This window comes from Gossypium hirsutum, chromosome D04, assembly GCF_007990345.1.
Source record: "Gossypium hirsutum isolate 1008001.06 chromosome D04, Gossypium_hirsutum_v2.1, whole genome shotgun sequence".
In the NCBI taxonomy this organism is placed as follows: domain Eukaryota; kingdom Viridiplantae; phylum Streptophyta; class Magnoliopsida; order Malvales; family Malvaceae; genus Gossypium; species Gossypium hirsutum.
Window position 1 is genome coordinate 53,706,067 of NC_053440.1, and position 24,449 is coordinate 53,730,515.

Genomic DNA, 24,449 nt, shown 5'->3' on the forward strand with positions numbered 1-24,449 from the left:
AACTGTAGAAGAGAAAGAGAATGAGAACTTTCAAATATTAGTGCAGGTGGTACAAATAGAAAAGGTCGTACAATAGCGATCTTGTCAACTCAATGATTTAAATGAAAACTTTCAAATAATTCAATAATCATTTTGTAATATTTTGAAATTAAGTGACCAAAATATAAATTTACATAAGAAGAATCTGTTCTTAGTAATATAAAATTAAATTGGTTTTATACACATAATTTTATATAATTAATATTTTAATACACAAAAATTCAAATTAATCGGATATCTCTGTAATTTATATAAATAAAATAAGAAACAAGACAACATATTAATATATATATATATATATAAATCTGTTTAGATAATAAGGAACAATATAAATCTTTTAAAAATTATAATAAAATAATTTAATTTGACTCGATAAAACCTTTGACAAATACATGATATCCATGTTAAGCTGTGATTGCCATGCAAAATCGAAGGTGATTGGGTTGTTTCCAGTCGGTATTCTTTACTTATTTTCACAATTATAGACTGATGTGATGTTTAATCAATAGAAAAGTTTATTAAAAATTAAAACCCTAAATTTATGCTATAAAAAGTTAAAAATTTGAGGGTGAAAGTGTCGAGATAATATTATAAAATTTTGAGGGTAAAGTTAAAAATTTTGTATTAAAAATGTTTAAATTAAATTAATTTTTAAAAAGGGTTAAAATTAGTCGATTGAGTCTTAGTTTGATTTGGCATGAGTATTATTGTCAATGCGAGAGGACGTGAGTTCGAGTCTATTGAAACGCATTATCCTTCTATTTATGGATAATTCTAGGCATTGTATAAAAAGAAAAGATATGATCAAAACCTCTAATGAGATTGTTAAAAAAAAACTAAAATTGCCATTTCTCAAGAACAATAGCTAAGGGACCTGATACTACCACTTGGATCTGGAACCTACATGTCAATGCTCACGATTTCGATAGCCATACCAATGATTTGGAGGAGATCTCTCGCAAAATATTTAGTGTCCATTTCGGCCAACTCTCCATCATCTTTCTTCGGCTGAGCGGCATGTATTTCCACGATGCTCGTTTTTCCAATTAGGAAGCATGGCTCAGCGGTCCTACTCACATTGGACCTAGCGCCCATGTGGTTTGGCCAATAGTGGGCCAAGAAATCTTGAATGGCGACATGCATGGGGGTTTTCGAGGAATACAAATAACCTTTGTTTTTTTTCAGATTTGGCGAGCATCTGGAATAACTAGTGAATTACAACTCTATTGTACCGCAATCGGTGCATTGGTCTTTGTGGCTTTAATGCTTTTTTCCGGTTGGTTCCATTATCACAAAGCGGCCCCAAAATTGGCTTAGTTTCAAGATGTAGAATCTATGTTGAATCACCATTTAGCAGGGCTACTGGGGCTTGGGTCCCTTTCTTGGGCGGGGCATCAAGTACATGTATCTTTACCGATAAACCAATTTATAGTTAACCTAATTTATTTTAATTATGTGGCGCATATTTAGATGTTATTATAATTTATCAAGTGATAATAACTAAGGTTAAATTCTATACTATTAGTCTCTATGCTTACGAAAGCTATAGATTTAATCTTTGTACTTTAATTTAGTTATTTTTAGTCCCTATGCTTTTGAATTTGAAAATTTTGGTATTCATTAAGTGATAACTATTAAATTTATTAAATTAAATTTTGTTATTTCTAAAATTTGATGCGACAAACATATTATTATATGTATGATGCTTTGTCAGCTTATTATTTCCACATATTACTAACGGAAAATTAATTTAATGGATTAATTATTGTCATTTGCGTCAAAATAAACTTTTCAAAATTCAAAAAGTATTAAGATTTAGAATGATCCATTTGGAGAATAAGAGCTAAATATATAACTGTACGTATAGTACAATATTAGTAATTAAAGTTGACCAAATGAAATTAATTGCTACTGTTTGAATTAAGACTAAAAATTTAAAATTGGAAAAGCATAGAGACTAAAATTTATCAAATTAGTTAATTAGATAAAAAAAAAAGAGAAGGGTACCTTTTGTTCCATTTATTATACAATTCAGTGACAACTTAAACAGATCAGTCAATTTTGTATATATATAATACCTTATATCTAAATAAGATTATTTTTAATCTTGAAAATGGTGTAATTTTTATCAGCTAAGCTGGTAAAAACATACATACATGCATACATAAGTGGTTCAGTACTCGTTAACTTTAGAACAAACTTTGCGGATTTCTCCCATAGTTCCAGTCTTCACTTCAATGTTGCTCATCTTCACCATGGATTTCCCAAACTCAACGTTGAAGCTTAATCCAAGCGACCCTCTAACCTCCAAGAAACGTTGCACAAATCTCTTGGTCAAATCGTCAGTCCATAATCTTTGATCGGATTCAAGTATTCCCTTGCCCTCCCTCAAGTTTGCAAAGAAAGAAGTGTCGAATCTGTCAGCGCTGCCAGTGTCGAGTGCGATCTGCCTTGACCCGTCACGGTTCTGAGGGCAAAGTGCTTGAAGGTGGGAAACGAATGCGGGATTTATCGAAGGATCGGCTCCTGTTGAAGTGAAGTTGTAAAGCCTGTAGCTGAAGACTTCGCAGGCAGCGGTACCGATTGTGTGTGCTCCTAATAACAGATTAAATATTAGTAATCAAAATTGAGTATCTACGGTAGCGTTGGGTAAATCGAGCCAGATTGTAATAAAATGTTTACCAACAAGGGTGACAAGATCTCGAGTGTTGAGACCCTTTGCTGCAAATTTTTGCTTTAGCACATCTATGGTATCCTGGAAGCCTGGCATATTGCCATCAGTATCAGATGCATTTGAAACTGTTCCATCTCTACGCCCTGTAGGAACTGCCCAACTAGTTCCCTTAGTCTGTAAAAATGACACGAATTCAAAACGACGACATTCTCACCGACTAGCCAAAAGAATCGTAAAATATATATAATTACCAGAACTACGGAATCACGAGCAGCAAGGGCTAGAATATCGGCGCACGAAACAACTCCGGGGCATTCACATTCGAGTTGAAACTTGGCATCATCGATGACTTTGTATCCTTTCAAGAACTGGCTTGCCGGTGCGGTTTTCTCAGCATTAGGCCCATCGATAAGGATGGAAGCATCGCATCCTCGTACGAAGCAGTCATGGAAGTGCATACGGAGCAATCCCGGAGCTATAGTCGGATCCAACTTGAAATGAGATTCGACGGTCGACTTTATGATGGACTCAGCTCGAGGACATGTGCTCGAGTAGAACCCGACTCGAGTGCTATGGCCTCTCACCGAGCTGGCAGCTATGGCTAGCAATAGGGTAACTAAGAAGACTGTTTGATTGAAACAATTGTCCTCCATTGTTGTAAATTAAGCAAAGAAATAGAAGAATTAAGGGACAGTGTTCTAATCAAGGCTTGCGAATTGTGACTGTGGATTGGCAATTGTGAATGCAGTATTTATAGGCATAAGAAAAAGGCAAAACCATATACACATACATATATATATATATATATCAACTTGCATGCATCATGCATGCTCTTTGTTTGATGCACGCTCCGTGTTTAATGCATGCTCCTTGTTTCTTACAATTAGAACAAAGTCATCGTCAACCAAATACTGTGCTACTAATTTTATTCATTAGTAAAGGCCTTGCTTTACAATATCTATACAACTATATATGAATGGAATATTAGATTTATAGTTATTTGGTATTAATTCACGGGTTATCGAAAATGAAGAAAAGGTTTTCAAGGAGCTTGTGCGAATTGAAGATGATAGGTTTAATATGAATCTTGGAGGATGTCCAGTACAGCTTTCTTTAGCGATTTGTCTTGGACTTTCATTGCTTAGGGTTAATGCCAAGGCGTTTACCAATCTTTGTACTTAACCCTCGAACTCGAACTCGAGTTTAAGGTTAATAATACATATTAAAAGTAATTATGTAATTTAATAATATAAAAATATGAAAAGCTCGATAAGGCTCGCAAGTCATTTGATTCAAGTTTTACTAAGTTCGAATTCGGCTTGGATGATAGTTTTAGCTACTTGAGCTCGAACTTGGCTCGATAATTACCGAACTGAGTTTAAATTTTTTCGAGTCGTTTGTGAGCACCAATATCTCATTTACATCCCTAATCCTCATGTCCTATCAATTTAAACTAGTTATGAGGGACATTCAAATGTCGAAATTGAGACTAGAAAACAAATTCTAAGTTAAGAAGGATTAATATATGATAGCATTGATATATAATTCTATGTCATATAAAAAAAATATATGTAATTTTATACATTATTATTAGTGAATTATCATTACAATAACTAGATGAGAAGAAGAGGGATAAAAAAGTTTGAATTTGTGTTACCTACAAAAATTTTAACCACCGCTTTAACTAAGTTTCGACTATGATGTCACTTTATTAAAAATAAAATTAATTGAATTTAGTTTTATAATGCCACATCATTAGAAATAAAGTCAACTGAATTTAGTTTCTAATTGTTATTTGTAACAGATTTCGAGGAGATATAGATATTAATTCTCAAAAATATCCATTATCCGAGACCGTTTACTTTTGTAAATAACAAAAATTGATTTCGATAATTAGATAATGTGCTTAATTGACATAGTTTTACTATTTATTTTAATTAATTTAGATATGAGTTTTGTTAATACAATAACTGTCGAAGGTGTGAGAAAACAAGTTGAAGTGTAGGTTGCATGGAACATTTGACAAAGATATTTGTTTAAAAGAGGGATTAGAATTAAAGTAGATTTATCAGTGGGAGTAAGAAAAAATTTTCTTAAATTTCTTTATTTTATACTTTGAATTTATTTTTAGGGTTTGCTTTGTTTAGCATTAAAATAAAGGGAGGCGTGACTCATGAGACTCCCATAATTTGAGGTTTAGGTTATTATTATTATTATTATTATTAAGGATAAATATCTAAACTACAAATAATTTCGATCTAACTTGTAATGTCATTCATGAACTTCGGTATCATGCGATTATATAAATAGAATTTTGATTTTATTCAATTTTCACAAATCACTAACAATATTATTAAATTAGCATCGTTTTACGTTGATATATTGTATACACAAACAATTATATTAATCCAATATAAAAATAAATGTATGTATTCATTTTCTTTAAATATGTACAATTGAATTAAAGTCAAAGTTTCATGTATACATATGAACCACAGTTCAATTTTCAGGTATATGATTACACCATATCAAAATTTATATATTAAATTACATATTAGACTAAAGTTCATGTATAATTTTGATATTTATCCTTTGTTATTATTAGTAACGCTTGATGGCCATTACTATTGTTTAGTTTTTTCTATTTTATTTTGATTCAAACTTTTCAGTTATTTTGTTTCCTTCTTGTTTAAATTATGAGTAGTTAAGTCGGTAATTTATTTGGTATTTGAATTGTGAGGTTTTGAAATTGTATTTCTTCTCTCCACTTTGATATTCATTACTTTTTTTTTATTTAAGAGATAGACTCAGTCGTATTACAACTTTATTTTAGCATCAAATCAAAAAGACGGGCCTTTAATTCAATGTTGGACAGCATACAATTGGTGAATCAATATGATCAGTAATTGTTGTATTCGGTCTACCGAAGAATAAATTGATGTGACCAATTAAGGAAGTCGTTGGATCCATCAAGGGAGTTAATGATCAAGTTTAAACAACCCGCGCTGTTGTGGCCATTGATTTAAGCTATGTCTTTCTGGTTTGCAAGGCTGCCAAGGAAATAAATTGTGGAAGCTAATTTCAAGGTTATTTTCTTGTTAAGAGTTAATTGCTGGGTTGTTCACTTGTTAAGGGTTAATTGACGGTTTATTCCCACAATTAATTAACATATGAAAGGCTTGGTGGTTTGAGGTTGTTCCTCAATCATTATAATTGACTTATCAATTGGAAGAGAAAATCTATTGTTCAAAACCGGTGGCAAAATTGCGCCTGAAATTGGAGTTTCTGTCTTATTGATTTGTTCAGTTTTAATTTTGTTATACTTCTTTTTGTTGTGTTTTATTTTTATTTAATTTCCATTATTTATTTTATATTCAGATTTAATCCATGTTTCTCAAAGTATCAGTGTTGTATCAATCAAGTCTTTTTGTCAAATTAGGTTTTGAATAATAATTTGAATATAATGTAAAAGCATATTAAAACACATGGATAAAATTGTAAATATGTATGCACCCTATCACATGATCAACTTGAATTTGATATGCTAAATAAATAGGAAGCAGTGTGATCAATTAAATTTAGGAGAGTTATTTCTTTTTTAACATGTAAAATCCAAGTGTCTATGTTGTAGGTACACACATGTTTACAATTTGATCCACATATTTTGAATATGTTTTACGTCAAATCTAAGCTGACATGTAGCACCTAAGCTAATGGCTTCATTAATGGAAGGATCAGATTGAGGATACATAATGAAGAAAGTGAAGAGGGAAAGACAATCTTACAATCTTTCTTTGAACAAGAGGAATGAAAGAAAATGATTGTAACTAAAGCCAAGAGCGAAACAAGAAATTGTTTTAGGGGCAGAAATGCATAAAACCTTTGGGGGTTAAAATGCTTGATAGTTAGACTAACGGAAGGAACTAATTGACATAATATTAATACTTTGAGAATTTAATTAAAATATTTTAAAATTTAAATTATAGCTTGAATAACAATTAAGAGACTTTTCCTATTAAAATGTATAATTTAAAAAAATCTCATTCACAACGTTTGGGTTTTTGGGTGACAAAAATGGAAGTGATCAAAATAAAAGTGTAAACATAATATGGCCTCTGTAGTTAACCGTCTTTAGAGATTAAACAATTGGGTGACCAAAATGAAAGTGTCTTAAAAATTAAGTGATGAAATTGCAAAGATTTCATTTTAAGTAATCAAAATGAAACCACTTTAAAAATTGAGCGGCCAACTAGAAAATTTACCCATAAATTTAAGCCCCTCTTTTTTTACATCCAAATCTTTTCTTCTTTTTTTTTCTTTGAAAAAAACTAATACCATAAAGAGTTAACCTATGTTGACAATGTCAACTAGACTTTCACTATCAAGAATCTCAATTAACTCCAAAGGAGCTCTTGTCGGAATTTGTACCCCTTCCGAATCAGTCGGAATCATCTTAGAAATTCGATCAACAGCATGATTAGCTTTTCTAAGAATGTGTCGTAGCATCCAATATCTTTATCTTGAAGTTATTTCCGAAGCATAAATTTAATTAATTCATTTATTAGTCAACAAATAAAAATATTACTGATAAAATGGATTAACCTTATAAAACAACAACGATTAATTATTATTTATTTTAGTTAATTGTTAATTTGGGCTGATTTTTTATTGGACTATTAATTTGGGCCATAAAAATCTAAACAAACTGAATTGGAGAATTGGCCCATTTTCTTGTAACCTGATCATATATTTTCCTATCAACTTCTCCATTATTTTCAATCTCCCATTTCTCTGCAATTTCACGTTTGGGAAACAGCCGCACTGCAATGGCTGCATCCAGTTGCGGTAAGAGCTTTTTATTTATTTCTTTATCTCTGATCTACTGTTGCTTTATTTCGTTTTATACTACGTACGGAGTGTTTGCTTGTAAATCAGTATTGGGTCTTTAGAAATTTAGCTTTATTATGTAGTAGTAAACAGATGGGGTTTAGTCTTTTTACTCAGATTCTGAGAAATTTTGTTTAATATGGTATATTAATCTTTTGGGTACATTGATACAAGGTTAAAATATGGTATAGGTTCTGTACTTTTCATAGATTTGAAAATTAGTCCTTATACGATTTCAAAATTTAGGTCCAATTGTTAACACTGTTATTTTGTTTGGTTAATGGTTGAACTTGAATTTTGAAATCTGAAAAGTATAAGGATTAAATTCTAAATTTACAAAGAGTACAGAGACCTTTGGTATATTATAACCTTGATACAAATTTCTATTGATGATGAGTATGTCTGTGTTTACATATTGAGGTTTATTTTGTTGGTTGTTTTACATGAAATTACACTTCTGAAAATAATAGCAAAAACAACCCAAAACAAGTAACCATGTCATTTTACTGAAAGTTATTTCACTAGAAAAGTTTTGTTCAAATCTGCTCGTGTTTCGTACATTGTGTGTTAAAGAACAACTGGTATTCAATTTTGTTTATGTTCAAACCCCTGTTGTTTAGTAGAATAACTCATGTTTGGAACAACTCGTGTTTAGAACACTCTTTGTCAAGACTATCTCCTTCACGTTATGTGTCATTCACGTAACTTTCACCACACCGAAAAATCTTCTATAGAAGACATTTATTGGCTCTTCCTCTCTTCGTCAAAGAATCTTCTACATGGTACACGATGATGCATGATCAACTCCTAGTATAGGAGTACTTTTGCTGGTTTATAATAGCGTAGTTCTATTTCCTTGTGTGGATCATGCCTATATATTCGACTTTTAAAAGTTTTTCTATGTGTTTGGACCTTTTTAGACGGTCATATCTCTATACTTATATCCATATATTTGTTAGACAATACTTCAACAATATAAAAAGCTCAAACAATTTTCTTTAAGCGCATTTGGGGCAAAAACAATGAAATTCAATGCCCCAATGGGTGACTAATTTATGAACCAATATGATTATTTCTTTTTGATGTTTTTGTTGCTTGTTATCTTTTTAGCCCCTGAAGCATAATAGCTAATAGAAAATGATATGTAACAGAGACAACTGGAAATGGGATACCAACAGGAGATAAACTCATATTGAGGGGCTTGAAATTTCATGGTTTCCATGGGGTAAAGTCTGAAGAAAAAAAACTGGGTCAGAAGTTCTTGGTTGATGTAGATGCCTGGATGGATCTTCGGAATGCCGGTAAATCCGACCTTTTATCTGATACCATTAGCTACACTGATATTTACCGGTGAGTAATCGAAGATGTTTAAAAACATTGCATGAATCTTTTAGCTTATGTTTTGATTTGATAATTTGATTTTTGGCTACTTACATAATAGTATAGTGAAGGAAGTTGTGGAAGGGCAATCTCGTGATCTTTTGGAATCAGTGGCTCAAATTGTTGCATCAAAAATCTTTACAAATCACTCTCAAATATCGGCTGTTAGAGTGAAAGTTGGTAAGCCTCATGTTGCTGTTCACGGTTCTCTTGACTACCTTGGCGTTGAGATTATAAGATATAGAAGCATTGATGTTTCTAATTGACCATCATGTACGTATATATAGACACACATGCATGTATGTATGCTTGCACATATGTATGCATGAATGAGTGTATGTACGAATGTATCATCTTCATCAATGCCTGGTATGGTCTGGCCCGGCTCTAGGGTTTTTCGTCACTACATCTTGACAACTGGTGTATTTGTATATTTCTTTTATATTATAAAGTTTGATATGCTAATAATTTTGTGTTGTGGATTTTTGGCACATTCTTGTCATTTTTTTCACGTCTTAATGGAACATGTTTGCCATCTCTATCAATCACTCGCTAATATACTTGATTATGACTTGGATTGGGTTCAGGTCGACTTAAAATTTTAAGTCCATTATCTACGATTTAAAAATGGGTCTAAATTTTTACCTAAGCTTGGTCTAGATTAAAAATGATAAATCTGAACCTGACTCAATTTGCTTGTATTAATAATTTTAGATTATCTTTTATATAAAAATAAATTTTAAAATATAATAAATCAAATATACTAAAAACATTAAAATAAGTATTTTGAACAAATTGAAAATACTTAAATAACACTAAGATAGTTGTAACTTAATTTATTACATAACAAGACTCATACAATATTCAAATAATAATAATAATAAAATAATAGCAATATAATGAGTGGTAGTAAAACAGCAGCACATTGGTAGCAAAACAATTCATTTGGGCTGGGTCGGGTTAGGCTCAAGCCAAAAAATTCTACATGAGGCTCAGCTCGTTTAAAAAATAGGTTTTATTTTTTGTTCAAACCCATTTTTCGAACTTAAATTTTTGTTCAAACTCTCCCACATTTCAAGTGAACCTTTAAACTTTGACGAATGACCCGACCCATTATGAGTTGTACTCACTAACCTTCCCACGAAAAAGATCTCAAGTGAACCTAAGGGTTAAGGGTCAAGGATATACTTTGCCAAATGTGTTGTAAAGGAACCCAATTAGATTAAGTGGCGAAAGAAATGGGCCACGAGTTTAAAGTTCTTGGATGCAGTTTTTTATACAATGTTATAAGAATTTGGTGATTGAATCGATTAAATTATTTATTTTTAATTTAATTTAATAATAATTAAGGAAAAAATTTATAAAAATTATAAAAAAAATCAAAACTAGTAGAATCAAGTTCCTCAAAAAGAAAAAGAAAATGTATAAGAAATAATTGTGCAATTTAACCTAAACTTTTTTTTTATCTAAAATGCTGATATAACATCTCACATCAGCTTGTTGTTATGTTGTTAAAATGTAATATTAGTAATCATATTGTAACTTTTAATAACATTAGTGATCATATTGTAAATTTTTAAAATTTGGTATTCAAAATATAATTTAAACCATATATAAGTGATTAAATTTGTAATTTACCCATTTTTAAAGCAGCAATTTTGAATATGATTTGGGAGAAAAAGGGTAATAAATATAAAAGGCAAAAAGCATTGCCGGTGCAAAAGAAATCCTTATACTATTGAACTAGAAAGAGGGCAATGAGCCTCTCTCTCCTTCAAGGCTATTCTTCAGCCGAAGATGAAGAAACGGCTGAGCCCGACCATATTCATTATGACGACTCTTCCGACGACGACGACTACGGCGGCGGCGGTGGTATTAAAAACCATTCCGCCGCTCCCAAGCGATATGACTCCTCCGTCTTTGATTTCCCCGATTCCTCCCGTAAATCCGATCTTCCTTCTGCATTCGACGCTTTTTCGCAGGTATAAAACTTATTTTTTGGGCCCGTAATCTCTTGGCAAATAAAACCTTTGCTAGTAATGTGTAGGAAAATTCTGAATTTTGAAGAAAAAGTAAGATCGAGATTTTTGTGAAATAAAATTAAAAGCTTTTTTTGTTGTAGTATTTCTTTCTCACCAACTGAAATTAGGTTTAAAATGCTCTTCTTCTTTTTTCCCCTTTTCTATGTTACTGAAGTGGTCAAATTGATGGTGATGGAATTAGGGTTTTTCTAATTTTGTTAGTGTACTTGTTCTCTTGTTGGTTTCTGGAGGTTTCAGGGCCACCAGAGTTTTTAAACCATGCGGTTGAGGAACCGATTTCAGCAGGTGATGCTGCCCAACAGCAAGGAAGGCGCAGTGACCGGAAGGATTTCAAAGATAAGAAGGATAGGCCTTCTGGTATTTTTCAATCTATTCCCCTTTTCAAAGTTTATTTGCAAATCTCTACTTAAGATATGGGCTCAAATGGTTTACAATTATTGTGTTTATTTTGTCAACTGAGGGTTTTTTGAACTTTAATTGATTATGATATGTATTTTAATTAAAAATGGTGAAAAAGGCTGTTTGTAACAAGTTAGAACCTTGAGAGTAGAAGAGCAAAGTTTCCTATTAGATCTTTCTCCTTTGGTGCCTGTGGTTAGCTTCAGGATTTTGATTAATTGAAATGTTCGATTAAAGTTGATGCTACATTTTGACAGTTCTGGCGTGGAACAAGGTCGATGGATTAATTTGTTGGGTTTTCCAATGCTCAATTCTGTTCGTTAGCCTCTACTGTAGATATTACTTTTCGTTCTTGTAACTTTAAGTGATACTTCTTTAAGCAATTTGAAGTTTAAACCATACTCTTCTCTAAGCTATAGTGTTGAAGGCACTTTGCATCTGGTTGTTCATTGGTCTTCAAAATTTTACATTAAGATTCTGTTGCCGTCGTTATGTTTATTGGTATTAAGGGTTAATCAACCTATCTCTAACCTAATTATAATTTCCGTTGCCATTGTTTAAAGGTGCTGTGGTAGAAGCAAAAGCTCAGCTTGTTGGAATCCATGAGCGAGTAAGAAGTGATATCGAGGGTAGCAAGCCTCCTGCTTCAGGAGTTCCAAGCACCAAACAGGATGGAGCAAAGAGGGTCACATCTGCAACAAATCCAAATGCGGAAGATGCTGCAGAGCTCTTGAGGTACATCGTAATTGTTTTCAGCATAAATCCAGACTGGTCTTTTACTGTTGTTTTCTTTCTTGTACCCCGCATTGAGCAGTAGTTTATTTAGGCTTGAGTCTAACATTAGATGCACTGGTAAAGAGTTCTTTCTATATAAATTTTGTCGGCATTTCATCTTAGCCTATCGTTGTTATATAGGATGTGCCTACAATGCGGAATACCAAAGACGTACTCCAGTGCTAGAGGAATGGTCTGTCCGGTGTGTGGAGATCGTCCTCTTGCAGATGCCGATAAAGACTCCAAGAAGAAGGGGTCAACTATCAAAGACAAAGAGAAAAGTAAGAGAATGAAGGGTCAGTCATCTCATGCAACCTGGAAGAGTGAAACAGAGATGCAGCTCAGGCAACAATTTGACTAGTTGGATTTTCCGGAAAATGTTGGTGTTTTAGAGTTTACTGGATTATGCAACCGATATAGTTCATGAACACCATCAGTTGTTTGGGAACATTGAATTCGTTGATGAATTGTGTTGTAGGTATATTGAGCTTTGTACCGAAATGTGATGTACCATAGCTAACTTGTTTTTGTTTAAATTATGTACTGTGTTTTACTTGTTTTTCGCAGTTGAGCTGAGATCTAACAATGTTTCGACCAGGGCTTTGGTTCTTTCTATAGTGGTTTTGGTCGGGTTGTTGCTTAATGTTTTGGTCAGCTTTTTCTTGGTGGTTTTTTTTATATGTTTTGAACAACTTTGTGCCTTGCGAGTCGAAGTGGAGTACAGGCGCTTAATTTATATAATTTTTAACAATCTCGAAATATGTTTTGATATTTTTCTTTTATACAATACTTAGAATTACTTATAGCTTTACTGACATCAATGTTCGTGCTAATAGAATTAAGACTCAATTGACTATAGAGTTTAATACTAAATCTAAGATTATGTATAATAGAGTTAATACTTAACTGGCTACAAAGCTTTTCTAATATACGAAATCAAATTTTTAAGGATTTTTATTTTTAAATGGCTTAGCTATATTAAGGTAGGATTGTGTATTTAAGTGGTGGCAACAATTATATTCAAGTTTTGCCCTATGATTATGGGGTTATTTTATCTTTTTTTTTTTGTTTCAAATTTTTTTTTTTAATCCCAAAAGCAATGTAAAATACTTGGTAAAGTGCTTTCAAAATGTCGGAAATTTATGCATTATCGAAATACTTTTATATTAGTTTTATTTTATAATTTTAAAAATATTCAATGTATCATTAATTTTATAAATAATTTAATAATTTATATTAATCATTCAAGAGGTATATAAATTTTTTATTTCATGTAAAATTTTATTAAATTATTTAGATATGATATAAACTTTTTAATAGAATATCTGAAATAAATATTTTAACTTTCCACCTTCAATTTAAGTGGTGAAAGACGTACACTAATCCGATCAATCTTATCCTCTATTCTTATTTACCTATTTTCTTGCTTTTTAAGGCACCAAAGTGCATCATCGATAAAATCGATCATATACTGCAATGCTTCTGATAGGGACATAGCTTGGATCAATGGAAATTGCATGTGTGTAATTGGGACACGTCTCATATGGAGGCCTTGGTTTCAGAAATACAGAGATCCTGAATAATGCACCTCTTAGCCAATGTTCACAGAGCCTACAAGTTTAGCCCAAGGACTACTGCCGACACCACCACTTTTACAATGTGGAGAAGTAATCAGCCTTCAGTGGAGCAACACCAGCCTTTAATGGGGGATATTCAAATGCTTCAAAGAGAAGTAGGCATCCACTGCATCAACAATCGGGATTGGCTATAGAACAGGGTCAACTCAATGGCAGCTAAAAATAGGATCTATTCATTGGCACCAAATAAAAAAATAAAATAAAAAGCATTTTTACCACAATTCTTTTACAGCAATTCTAGATACCTAAAATTAACCAATCACATTTTTTTACCGTATTTTACTGTAGTATTTTTACTAATAACACTTTTCAAGCCGCAACATCGAAGAACTAGTCCTAGCTATAAATTACATAAATAGTCACCTAATTATTAAAAATTTTCTTTTTAAATCACCTGATTTTAAAAAGTTATAAAATAATCACTTGAGTTATTTTTTTTATTTAAGTCCTTAATAATTAGTTGATGTGGCTATAAATTGATAACTTTATTTCTTTTACATATATTTTTAATACACAACATTTCCATTTCATATAATAATTAAAAAATTAACCCAGATACAAAAACACCCAATCCAAGCCATAACTCCTTCCCAACTAATAAATAGGAGAATAATGCACTTCAGCGCACTCAAACCCCAGTCATCTTACATTGACAACAATGCTCATATCAATCAAGCTAAAACTCAACCGGCATTGGATACTTTCTTTTTAATTATTATATGACATGTAAATAATATGTATTAAGCATAAATATTAAAATAATAAATCATTAACCTAACAGCTGCATGTTAAGTATTTAACGGTTTTAGATTTTTAAAAAATTAAAAAGATAAATTATATGATTATTTTGTAACTTTAAAAGTCAATTGTCCTAAACGCATTATTTTATTAATAACCAAACATATACACTCTTCTAGCGAAGCACCATTTTCATTAAAAAAAATTACATATCTCGTCAATGAGTAATATCGTTTTTGTTTATATTATTTAACAATTAAGTTTTACCTTCATATCAAACATGTTCTTAGACATCGAAGACACAGTGAATACAACATGAAATATAATTAATAAATTTAAATATATATATATATATTGTATAGAAAATAATCTACTTATACTACTTTGAATCTATTTAAACCTAGTGATTTTTTTATATAAAAATGACGAACATATTTTGATGTGAAAACAAGTTTTTATTTTTATTTACCAAACATTCTTTTCAATTTAAAAAATTAAAAAATACATAGAATATTTTTAAATGGTGAATGAAGACTATATTGCATGAAAGTTTTAGCAATAGTTTTTAAAAAAAAATAAATTATAAAACTTAAATATCTTTAATTTTATATTTTTTAATTAAATTCGTGTATTTATATACTAATTCAATTAAACATATTATATAAAATAAAATATCTTAAAGCTTCGAATTGGGTTTTATAAACTTAAAGATTTGAGTTTTAAAATAAACTTGTTAAAATTTGAAAAATCTATGAATGGGTTATAAAACTTGAGTCTTTGGGAAACGGGTAATTATGGATTAATAGTTTGGACTTTTCTATAGAATTGGTAGGATTTTGAGTGGAAATATGATAAATATTGAGATAATTTTTTTTAAATCACAAAATCTTACTAGAAATATCCATTTACAAAATATATTGGGTATGTAGTAAGCAATCGTGTGAGAAAGTAATATATTGTAATAAATACAATAACGAATAATATATAGAAAATAGTCGATTCATCGAGTATTACATTAATAATGTTGCATTTTGAAATAAGATTATAATATTTAGATTTTCAATATTCTTGTCGTCCTGTGAATTATATAGCGTCAAGATATCATAATATAAGATTTGATATCATTACGATCTCTTTGTTAGGTTATCTCAGATTCTGAATGAAATCTAAATTTTTTTGACAAAATTACTTTTTGTCTTCATACTACTTCTCGGTTCATTACGGATTTTTTTAAAATGTTGAGTGCTTAGGAAAAAGGAATTTTTTATACAAATTTTGAATTTTAATGTTGGGCAAAACCACAAACTTGAATCTATTTGACTAATTCTTTTATGAGATTATTTTTTCAATCGTAAGGGTCAAATCATTATTTGAGATTCGAATTTAGCAACTATTCCCACATTGAAACTTGAATTAGACAATTGTTCCCATTTTTTTATTTGTTAAGTTAATTTCTAAACTAAAATTATTCTCGTATTGAGGCCTGAACTTGACAATTATTCTCAAATTGGGGACAAAACAATTCAAGGATTAACTTGGACAAAAAAAAATATCACATCCTAATGTAAAGATAGTTCTCAAGTTCAATCTCTAAATTGGACAAAAAAATTTCAATCTCTAATATTGAAACAATTACCAGTTCAAAATCTAACATGAACACCCTGACTTAAGAATAATTACCACATTCGACCTTCCCTTAAACATAGTTACTAATTTACTCATATGGTGGTTTTAATTTTTAGAAATAAAATTCTCTTATTTATCTTAAATAAAACACTATAATAGCTTGCATTACCAAATAAAACTCAAATTACTACAAACATTAACAATTTTTTTAAAAAAAATCTAGATGGTTCATTAAAAAAATAGTATTTTTATTAATTGAGTCTTAGCTCAATTGGTATGAACATTGTTGTCAATGTAGATGAACGTGGGTTCAAGTGCTATGAAATGCATTATCCTTTTATTCATAGATTGAGAAAGAGCTATGAATAACTCTAATTATTATCTCAAAAAGACAGATATGATCAGAACTATAATTAAATTGTAAAAAAAAAAAAACAGAATTTCTAAACTGATTGGGTACCCCAAACAATATTGACTTTGAAGTTTATATGATGAGTTTCGCTTAGCTTTTAATATTAAAGGTAAACCAAATTCTTATAAATTATATAAATAAACAAACCATCATATTTAGGTTCAATTGTTGTTAAATTGAATTCATACAAGGTGTAATAAAAAAAATTATCAAGTCAATATAATTTTATGAAAGCCTAAGACTAAAAAATGTTGGTGAACTTATAAAAACAAAAATTTTTTAGTAAAATTTACTTCTGAAATCATTTAAAATTCCATCAACCAAACAAATGAAGAGCACATTCCAACCATATGAATTAAATAAAATAATAATTTTTCATTCCCGAAATTTTATTACAAAACATAGTGTCAGCTTCGGCAAATCAGACGCACCAATATTGTAACAATTTTGATTATCTTTCTTATGAGGAAGTGTTGTTTTTGCAACTACTTTTTCTTTGGAGTATAAATTCCATACCATGATATAATTAAAAAAGCCTTAAACCTTATCATTTAATTTAGATAAAACCTCATACCTTTTGTACATCTAACTAAGCCCTTAATCTTTTAACTTATACCTAAATAAGCTCCTACAAAAATAAAAATAAAAAAACAGAGCTTATTCTGGTGTGAATACATATGCATATACATATACAAGAACTTGTTTAAATAAAGCAGTATAACTTATGGGGCTTTTTTAATATTATAGCCTATATAGTATAGCTTCATGTATAATCTTTCTTTTATATAATTCTTAAACCATAAACTCTCCCTATCCTTAAAGCGGAAGCTATTACATGAGTTTAAACTTACATCTTTCAAGATGTTACAACAGCAACGATGCCAATGAAGATAAAACTTAGTTGGCTACTTGTAATCTTGAAAGGGGAAATTTATTATAATAAAAGAAAAAAAAAAGAGAGAGAGAGCGAGAAAATCCGGGAGATTAGTGACAAGAAGGCTGATTTGTGAAAAAGCAAACCGGAAGTAGCTTATCAAAAACCGTTACAAGGATTTAATAACAACACAGACTAATAAAAGACCATGGGGTGTCTAAGATATAAAAAAAAGGGTCTAAAACAGGGAAGGAACCTGCATCGTATGTGTTGGCTGGACTCACATCGACCACCATTTTGCATTATCATAAACAAATAGATTAAATTTTACAAAGATATTAATAAATTCCCAGTTACCTGCTGTTACTGTTTGTTGGCACTTTTTTATCTGAACCGGCATCAGTTTCTTCGTGGCCAATGTGTTTTTCAGGCATCATCAGAGGTGGATTCGTGATAGAGCCATGAATCTGTCATCCCAATCCATTAAAAACATGAACTTTCTTCGAGTAAATAGAAAGAACAACCATAGCCAATAAAGGAATGCTTACCTTGCCATGAGACTTCAACAATGCAGTATCAGTAACTGGCCTTTGAGATGGATCTGAAGGCCTGTGAAATAGTAGGTGTGCTATGGATCTATCTATAGGGTTTGTGTCAGTTTCCATATCCATAAACCCAGTGCACCTGGATATACCAAAACTTAGAATTAAGAATTGTTCGGAAGATCGAGTTAACTAAGAACAAAGATAAAAGAAAGGAAAAGCAAAGTCAAATAGTCTTAGAACAGCCAAGCAGATTCTTACCAAGTTTGCCTCTATAAGTTTTTTCTTCATAAAATTTCATGTACGTGAACCAGAGAGCTTCTAGCAATATGTTCAAGATTGAAATTTTCTATTAGATCCTAACTAAACCGATTACGTTTTGAGGTTCAATTCTTTACCAGTGCCTTTTTAACCGAGAGGTCAATAGTTCAAATTTCAAATTATGGGTGCCTTCGCACAAGATAATTGGATTATCTATGGTCTCTGGGAAGCCAAAGCATTGAAATACTAAAATTATTTCTACCTGCTATAGTTTAACTAACAGTGACGATGATAAGTGCTAACAAATCCTTCGAGTAATGAACACATGCCTGTTTGTTTCTTCGGACGCTGATGAACCACTTCCATCATTACCATCACTGATGCCACTTTTTGTTTTTGTGCAATTATGCCTTTGTTCGGCACTCCTAGCCAAACGATACAAACTATCCCGTATGCACAGTTTTGTCCTGATATCCAGCTGAAAATTCACAGAGTTTTAACCTAATCAATTACCATTTTTATGGATTACCAAAGAGAACACGCACATGCACAACATGAAAACACATGCAACTTGCACATAGAAAACCTTTCCATCTACTACACCTTTTCCATGACTTGTTGAAGCCGCCGAAAACTAGTTGCTTCTAGCGAGACTTCATCAAAAGGAGAAAATTCACAAGAGCTCTCCCTTACATTTGAAGAATCTAGTTCTGCTGGATTTCCTACACTAACTCCTTCAACTTCACTATGACCTTCATCCTGTTCAGACTGACAGACCTGCTTTTGAATAGTAACTGGATCACAGAATGCCATCCGAGTATCAATTTTTGCTTGTTTGACATTCCTGTTAAGTGGGATTTCTGTATCTTGTCGGCGATGTGGCTTTCCCCTCTTCTCATTTGTTATAATAGCAGGAGCCTCAAACAAAGGACCATGAGAACTGTCTATCGAATGTACCTTATTTGATGCATAAGATGACTCATTTTTTGAAGATGATTGGCCATTATTTTCAGATTTGGCACTAGACACAGTTGGACAGATTGAAACTTGATTCAAAGAACCACTATAGCTGAGATGCATATAAGGAATATTTGTCTGTCTGTAATTCACAGAATCAGGTCCATCGTTTAGTTTGCTCCGCTGAAAATCCAAGGAGGAGAAGAGTTGACAGGATGAATTGCTAAAGGGGTGCTTTGCATCTGCAAACTGCTTGATGTTACCATATTGGGTAAAAGAACCACCATTTTCCAGATGTTGATCTTTTCGTTCTCCTGACGCTCTATGTTGCTTTGAATGCTTTTCTTGTGGACTGATCTGTAATTTGGCAATGCAATAAAACAACATAATTAAAGTCCACGTGGCAACAATACGTTAAGGAAAAATTATAACGATGATCCTTTCATTCTGAACCAGCCAAAGAGTGGATCACGTTGATTGTTATCCAAATCAAATAGAACATACACTACAAAAACAAAGTAATTCATGATGATAGAAGGAAACGTTTTCCTTTGAAGTGCCACAATAGTTATATTTCTACTCCTGACCTTAATTTATTCTAGCATTAAATTCATATTCAGAAAGGAAGAAGTGCCTAAAACACTTTTGAAGGATGACAACTTCTAGGTGCTATAGACAAGATAACTAAATATTCTAAAACAAAATGTGAAACTCAAAAGATCAGGAAGAAAACAATCATATAGAAACAAGAAAGATTTTTCTAACCTGCTCACTGGGCGTCGACCCATCCTTACTTTCAGATTCTTTATAGGGTACATGCACAGAAGACAAGTGAGCAAGACCAGCATTATCACTGCTCATATTTACAGAAGTTATTTTTTCATTTAGAAATTCACTTTTCTTGATGGAGTCAACAGTTGCCAGACCTGCACTTGCTGACCTAGAAGTTGGGCACTCTTGTAAGCCATTCAGTTTAGCATCAGCCTTCAATGCACCTTGAGATCCTTCTGCCACTTGTGAAGATGAAAACCAGCACATATCATCTTCATTACTGAGACTCCCCAACCCAAATGTTGAATCACAACTTCTGCAAGAAAAATATGAAAGGTTGAGAAAGTATTAGTAGTATTTTGTAAGCCTACACATATTCATTCATCCATACTGGATGCATGTACATACATGTGGGTAGTTATGGTTTTATAAATGTAGATATTCAAATTATACTCAAACGGAAAGGTCCTACTGAAGCTACGTGTCACATTCTATATGGTAAAGCATAGCATGAAAAATGATTAATGATGGGGTTTCAAGAACTACCTGAACATCCTGTCAACATCCTCAAAATTCCCAATGTCTCCCCAACCATAATATAAAAGATCACTATTTTCTTTGTCCTCGTGATTATTATTGAAAAACCTAAGATCATCATCAGCTGCAGTTATGTGATTTAGTGGAAAATGGTAATCATTATTGTCCTCTGGGGCACACTTGTCAACCAAGATAGGATCATCGGCACATAGGTCACTTCCAACTGAATCTATATTTCCAGTTTCAAGACCATGGCTGGACATCCTGGGATCATCAGAAGCCATGCTTGTTCCATCTTTGAGTGAGTCATTATCACCTGAAGTGGGAAACAAGCTATCATGAATGCGAGACCACGGATCCTTTTCTAACATTCTGTTCTTGGTCAAAATATGTAAGCCTTTATCATGAATGCGAGACCACGGATCCTTTTCTAACATTCTGTTCTTGGTCAAAATATGTAAGCCTTTCTCCTTCTCCCTCAAAATACCAAATTTCTTCCTACTATCAGCATCACTAGTAACTCCAAGCACTTCATATCGTGGTTTTTTTCTACCTCCATATTCATCAGCAGTATGAGGCACTATATGATCATCGGTAGCACCAAAATCATCCCAAACATTATCTTCAAGCTGTAACATCAATTATACAAGTTCAGTAATAATCATTCTTCACCAAAGGAAGTTCAAAATAAATTAGAGGGGTCATAGGTTTTCCATCCCTTCACTAGCACAACACAATTCTTAAAATAGTAATACAACCAAAAACATTAAAGTAGCTAAGGAGGCTCAAGATGAATCTGAAAAGCAATACTTCAAAAGAAAAGCCATCCAATTATGATCCCATGAGCATAAACCCCGAGTAGTTCTGATAAAGCAATCTTCTGCTTAAGCCGTGCTCTTGCACATTTCAACCACAACATTTTTACCATAGCACTAAATAATTGCCTTTTTTGCACCAAAAATTGGAAATATATAAAAAAAATATTAAGTTAGCATAACGAGTCTTTAAAGTGAATAAAATCTTATTCAGAACAGCCCACCAAGAAGAAGACAGGAATAGTTATTCGGTGCAATGATAATACTCTCCTAACATAAAATATAAAGAAGATACTAGGCTCCTGCTGACAAGCTTGGATTAAATCATTCAAAAACGATTTAAGCTAAAAGAACAAAAATGAGTTTGGGAGTAAAATGACACTCATCAGATTGTCCAATCTCCGACGAAAAGAGCAAGATTCAACAATCATTAAATATGACTTAGACCTAGCCAGATCACAAAGATAATTAGCAAATTGAACCCTAGTAACCTAATTATCAACAAAGTCAAACAGGCTACAGCAAACCTGAAAATAAAGGAACTAAAAATCTTCAAATTGAAGTACTTAAGATCCTTTGTTCAATAAAATCTATCGCGCCCTCTAATTTTCAATAACTCCATCCACTAATATCAAAATAGAAGAGGCGGTAATCCTCACTATGAAACTTTTAAGTTCTGTTGACATATAAAATCCAGTAAACAACTGAAAATAAAACCAGAACTCAAGCTGAAAATATTGCATCCACAAGCTTTATTGAAATTGAAGCACTTCACCACTAGAAAATGAAAGTAAATGAATAAACTTAAAAGGTACACTAAGAAACTTACCTCATACATGTACAAGTCAGACATGCCTTCCATATCCATAACCACCAGTAAACACAAATCCAATATTTTGATTAGATGTCATGTCGATGGAAGACTATTTGTGCCTAGTTTAGCTTTCTGAGACACAAAACATAATAATCGCAATAAATTAGAAAAAAAAATCATTCAGCAGAAATTAAGTTTCAAATTTGCGTAACATGATCAAGTTTAAAACCTAAAAGCTGTGAATCACATCAATCAATAACTAAATTACTTTTCAGCATTAAAGCACCAAACCGCATCCATAACCTTTTTCAGCAGTAAATACACAGTAATCTAACATTCATATCCATTATTTTCTAGCGTAAATCTATTTCCTTACCATTTTTTCTAGTCAATAAAAGGTAGAAGAATTTAGAAGAAAATACATTAACAGCAAAAAGTAATATCAGTAAGCGCAAATTTGCATCAAATTTAGATTGATTTTTACTACTTTGTTTCTTTTCTTTCATCTCAATTTTTTTTTAAAAATATCTAAAATTCCGTTTCATTTCCTGCAGTTTCTCAGCAACCAAACGAAAAAAGAAATCAACAATCAAGACAAAAATCCAAGGAAATAACCTAAAAAAATAAGTTTCAACAAAAAAATGAAAACATATAAAAATATCGTAACAAAGTCTCACCTGAAACAGACGATTTTCACCGGAAAATCAAATACTCCAAACTCCAAAGAAGGAAAAAAGAAAAACTGATTTTCTTCCAATAAAAGGGCAAAAACTTCACTAAAACGAAAGCTTCGAAATTCACAGAGTACAAAGTTTGATTCACAGGGTTAACTGTACGAACTTTTTTACCCTAAATTTAAACCAAGAGATTCCTGGGAAGTTCTAGAGAACAAAGAGAGCACTCGATTTTTTTTTTAAAAATCGTATTTTTTTTCTTTGAACAGGGATTAAAGAATATTTTATTATTAATTATATTTCTCGAAAGGTTAAAAAACCTAAAGGGAGATGAGTTTAAGGTTGACACGTGGTAAGGAGATCAATACAACGGCGGGTAGATATCAGAATTCGTGGATGAGAGTAGGGCGATGAGATCCGATCAGTTTCCGTGAGGTGATTGGTCCATGTTGGTTTTGGCTTCCATAATTTTGACACGTGTCCCGGGACCACCTTGGCGAGGAGAATTTTCAAATGTGGCGTTCACGTGGTTTGCGTTGCTACATTTATTATTATTATTTTTATTGTGGCGTTGAGTATTTTTAACTACTTTTTTTTGTTTGCCCAACCTTTCAGCTTTTCCTTATTTTTTTAGTATATAAAAGAAATTTAAAAGGTTGCTTTTCAAATTAATTGATTTTATTGTGGGTAGCAGAGAAACTGCTGACTGAAAATGAAAGCAACGGTGAAAATTTTTTGGGTTAGTTTCACTAAACATATTCCAACTATGGTCTAGATTTTAAATTAGTCCCTACACTTCAAATGTTTTATTTGAGTTTTTAAATTATTGGTGTTGATACAATGTACAACAAGGAGGAGAGTAGAGAGAAGCAAGGGGTGGTGCTAAGGAGACAGGTTCACCTAAAGAGGCCAAGAGTCGGAAAGAAACAAAAGGACAAGTTGATTGTTGTGAGAAAAGATGATTGTGTAATATCACTTTAAGGATTCGAGAGTTGATCCCTTCTTCGTCGTTGGGAGGATATTATAGGAGAGGTACTCTTATCTACTAATGTGACGTGACAAATTATTATGAAGGAAGTTGTCATCATGCAATACATGAAGGACGTGCCTCATAGGCTCATTTTGTTGTGCCTTCTGTCAATATGAGGTTGTTATGCCTAAGTAGGTCCTTTTATTGCTTTAAGGGTGTGTTCACACTTAAAAAGTGAGTGCATTTTCCATCTAAGAAAGGTAAAAGAGCTTGCAAAGAGTAGAGTTTTCCATATGCTAGGTTGGGTCTAGGCTCGATTCCAAAAAAAAAAATTCAAGTTCAAACCCGTTTTCTAGCTAGCTCAACTCACCCAAAAAAACTCATTTCACTATTCAAAATTTAATAAAATATTTTAAAAAAATATGTTTTTTAATTGATATTTTATATATTTTTATAATTAAATTTACATAATAAAAATATGTTTCATTATTTAAATTGAATCCGAGCCAAGCTGGATAGGTTTGAGATACAAAAATCCTTTTCCAAGCCTATCCTAAGTTAGGTCGGACAGGCTACTCGACCCCTAGTCAGGTCTAGCCTAGAAGAGCCTATCAAGCGGGTGGTTG

At 32.0% G+C, this 24,449-nt stretch overlaps 4 protein-coding genes across 6 annotated transcripts; 2 read left to right on the plus strand and 2 right to left on the minus strand.

Annotated features, from left to right (window-relative positions):
* Positions 1–2,212: 2,212 nt before the first annotated feature.
* On the minus strand, positions 2,213–3,366 carry LOC107898089 (peroxidase N1). Its single transcript, XM_016823637.2, has 3 exons — positions 2,965–3,366; positions 2,722–2,887; positions 2,213–2,634 (listed from the first exon to the last, which is right to left on the minus strand). Exons 1-3 carry the CDS (start codon positions 3,364–3,366, stop codon positions 2,213–2,215), a joined length of 990 nt encoding a protein of 329 aa, XP_016679126.1.
* A 4,054-nt stretch (positions 3,367–7,420) lies between these two features.
* Positions 7,421–9,445, plus strand: LOC107898920 (dihydroneopterin aldolase 2). Its single transcript, XM_016824492.2, has 3 exons — positions 7,421–7,558; positions 8,752–8,950; positions 9,042–9,445. Exons 1-3 carry the CDS (start codon positions 7,540–7,542, stop codon positions 9,244–9,246), a joined length of 423 nt encoding a protein of 140 aa, XP_016679981.1. The 5' UTR covers positions 7,421–7,539; the 3' UTR covers positions 9,247–9,445.
* Positions 9,446–10,626: 1,181 nt separating this feature from the next.
* LOC107898921 (uncharacterized) lies at positions 10,627–12,838 on the plus strand. Its single transcript, XM_016824493.2, has 4 exons — positions 10,627–10,962; positions 11,253–11,379; positions 11,985–12,156; positions 12,337–12,838. The coding sequence occupies exons 1-4, from the start codon at positions 10,738–10,740 to the stop codon at positions 12,554–12,556; spliced, it is 744 nt and encodes a 247-aa protein (XP_016679982.1). The 5' UTR covers positions 10,627–10,737; the 3' UTR covers positions 12,557–12,838.
* Positions 12,839–17,374: 4,536 nt separating this feature from the next.
* On the minus strand, positions 17,375–23,197 carry LOC107898922 (protein LNK1). 3 transcript variants are annotated; one of them, XM_041090905.1, is made up of 9 exons: positions 22,857–23,197; positions 22,195–22,311; positions 21,014–21,179; positions 20,560–20,947; positions 20,008–20,329; positions 18,889–19,599; positions 18,615–18,763; positions 18,031–18,166; positions 17,375–17,949 (listed from the first exon to the last, which is right to left on the minus strand). In XM_041090905.1, exons 2-9 carry the CDS (start codon positions 22,231–22,233, stop codon positions 17,836–17,838), a joined length of 2,025 nt encoding a protein of 674 aa, XP_040946839.1. In that variant the 5' UTR covers positions 22,234–22,311; positions 22,857–23,197; the 3' UTR covers positions 17,375–17,835. The 3 variants fall into 3 exon arrangements, with proteins under 3 accessions (XP_040946839.1, XP_016679984.2, XP_016679983.2); XM_016824495.2 differs by having other exon boundaries at positions 20,008–20,045; positions 20,169–20,329; positions 20,560–21,179; XM_016824494.2 differs by having other exon boundaries at positions 20,560–21,179.
* Between the last annotated feature and the right edge of the window lie 1,252 nt (positions 23,198–24,449).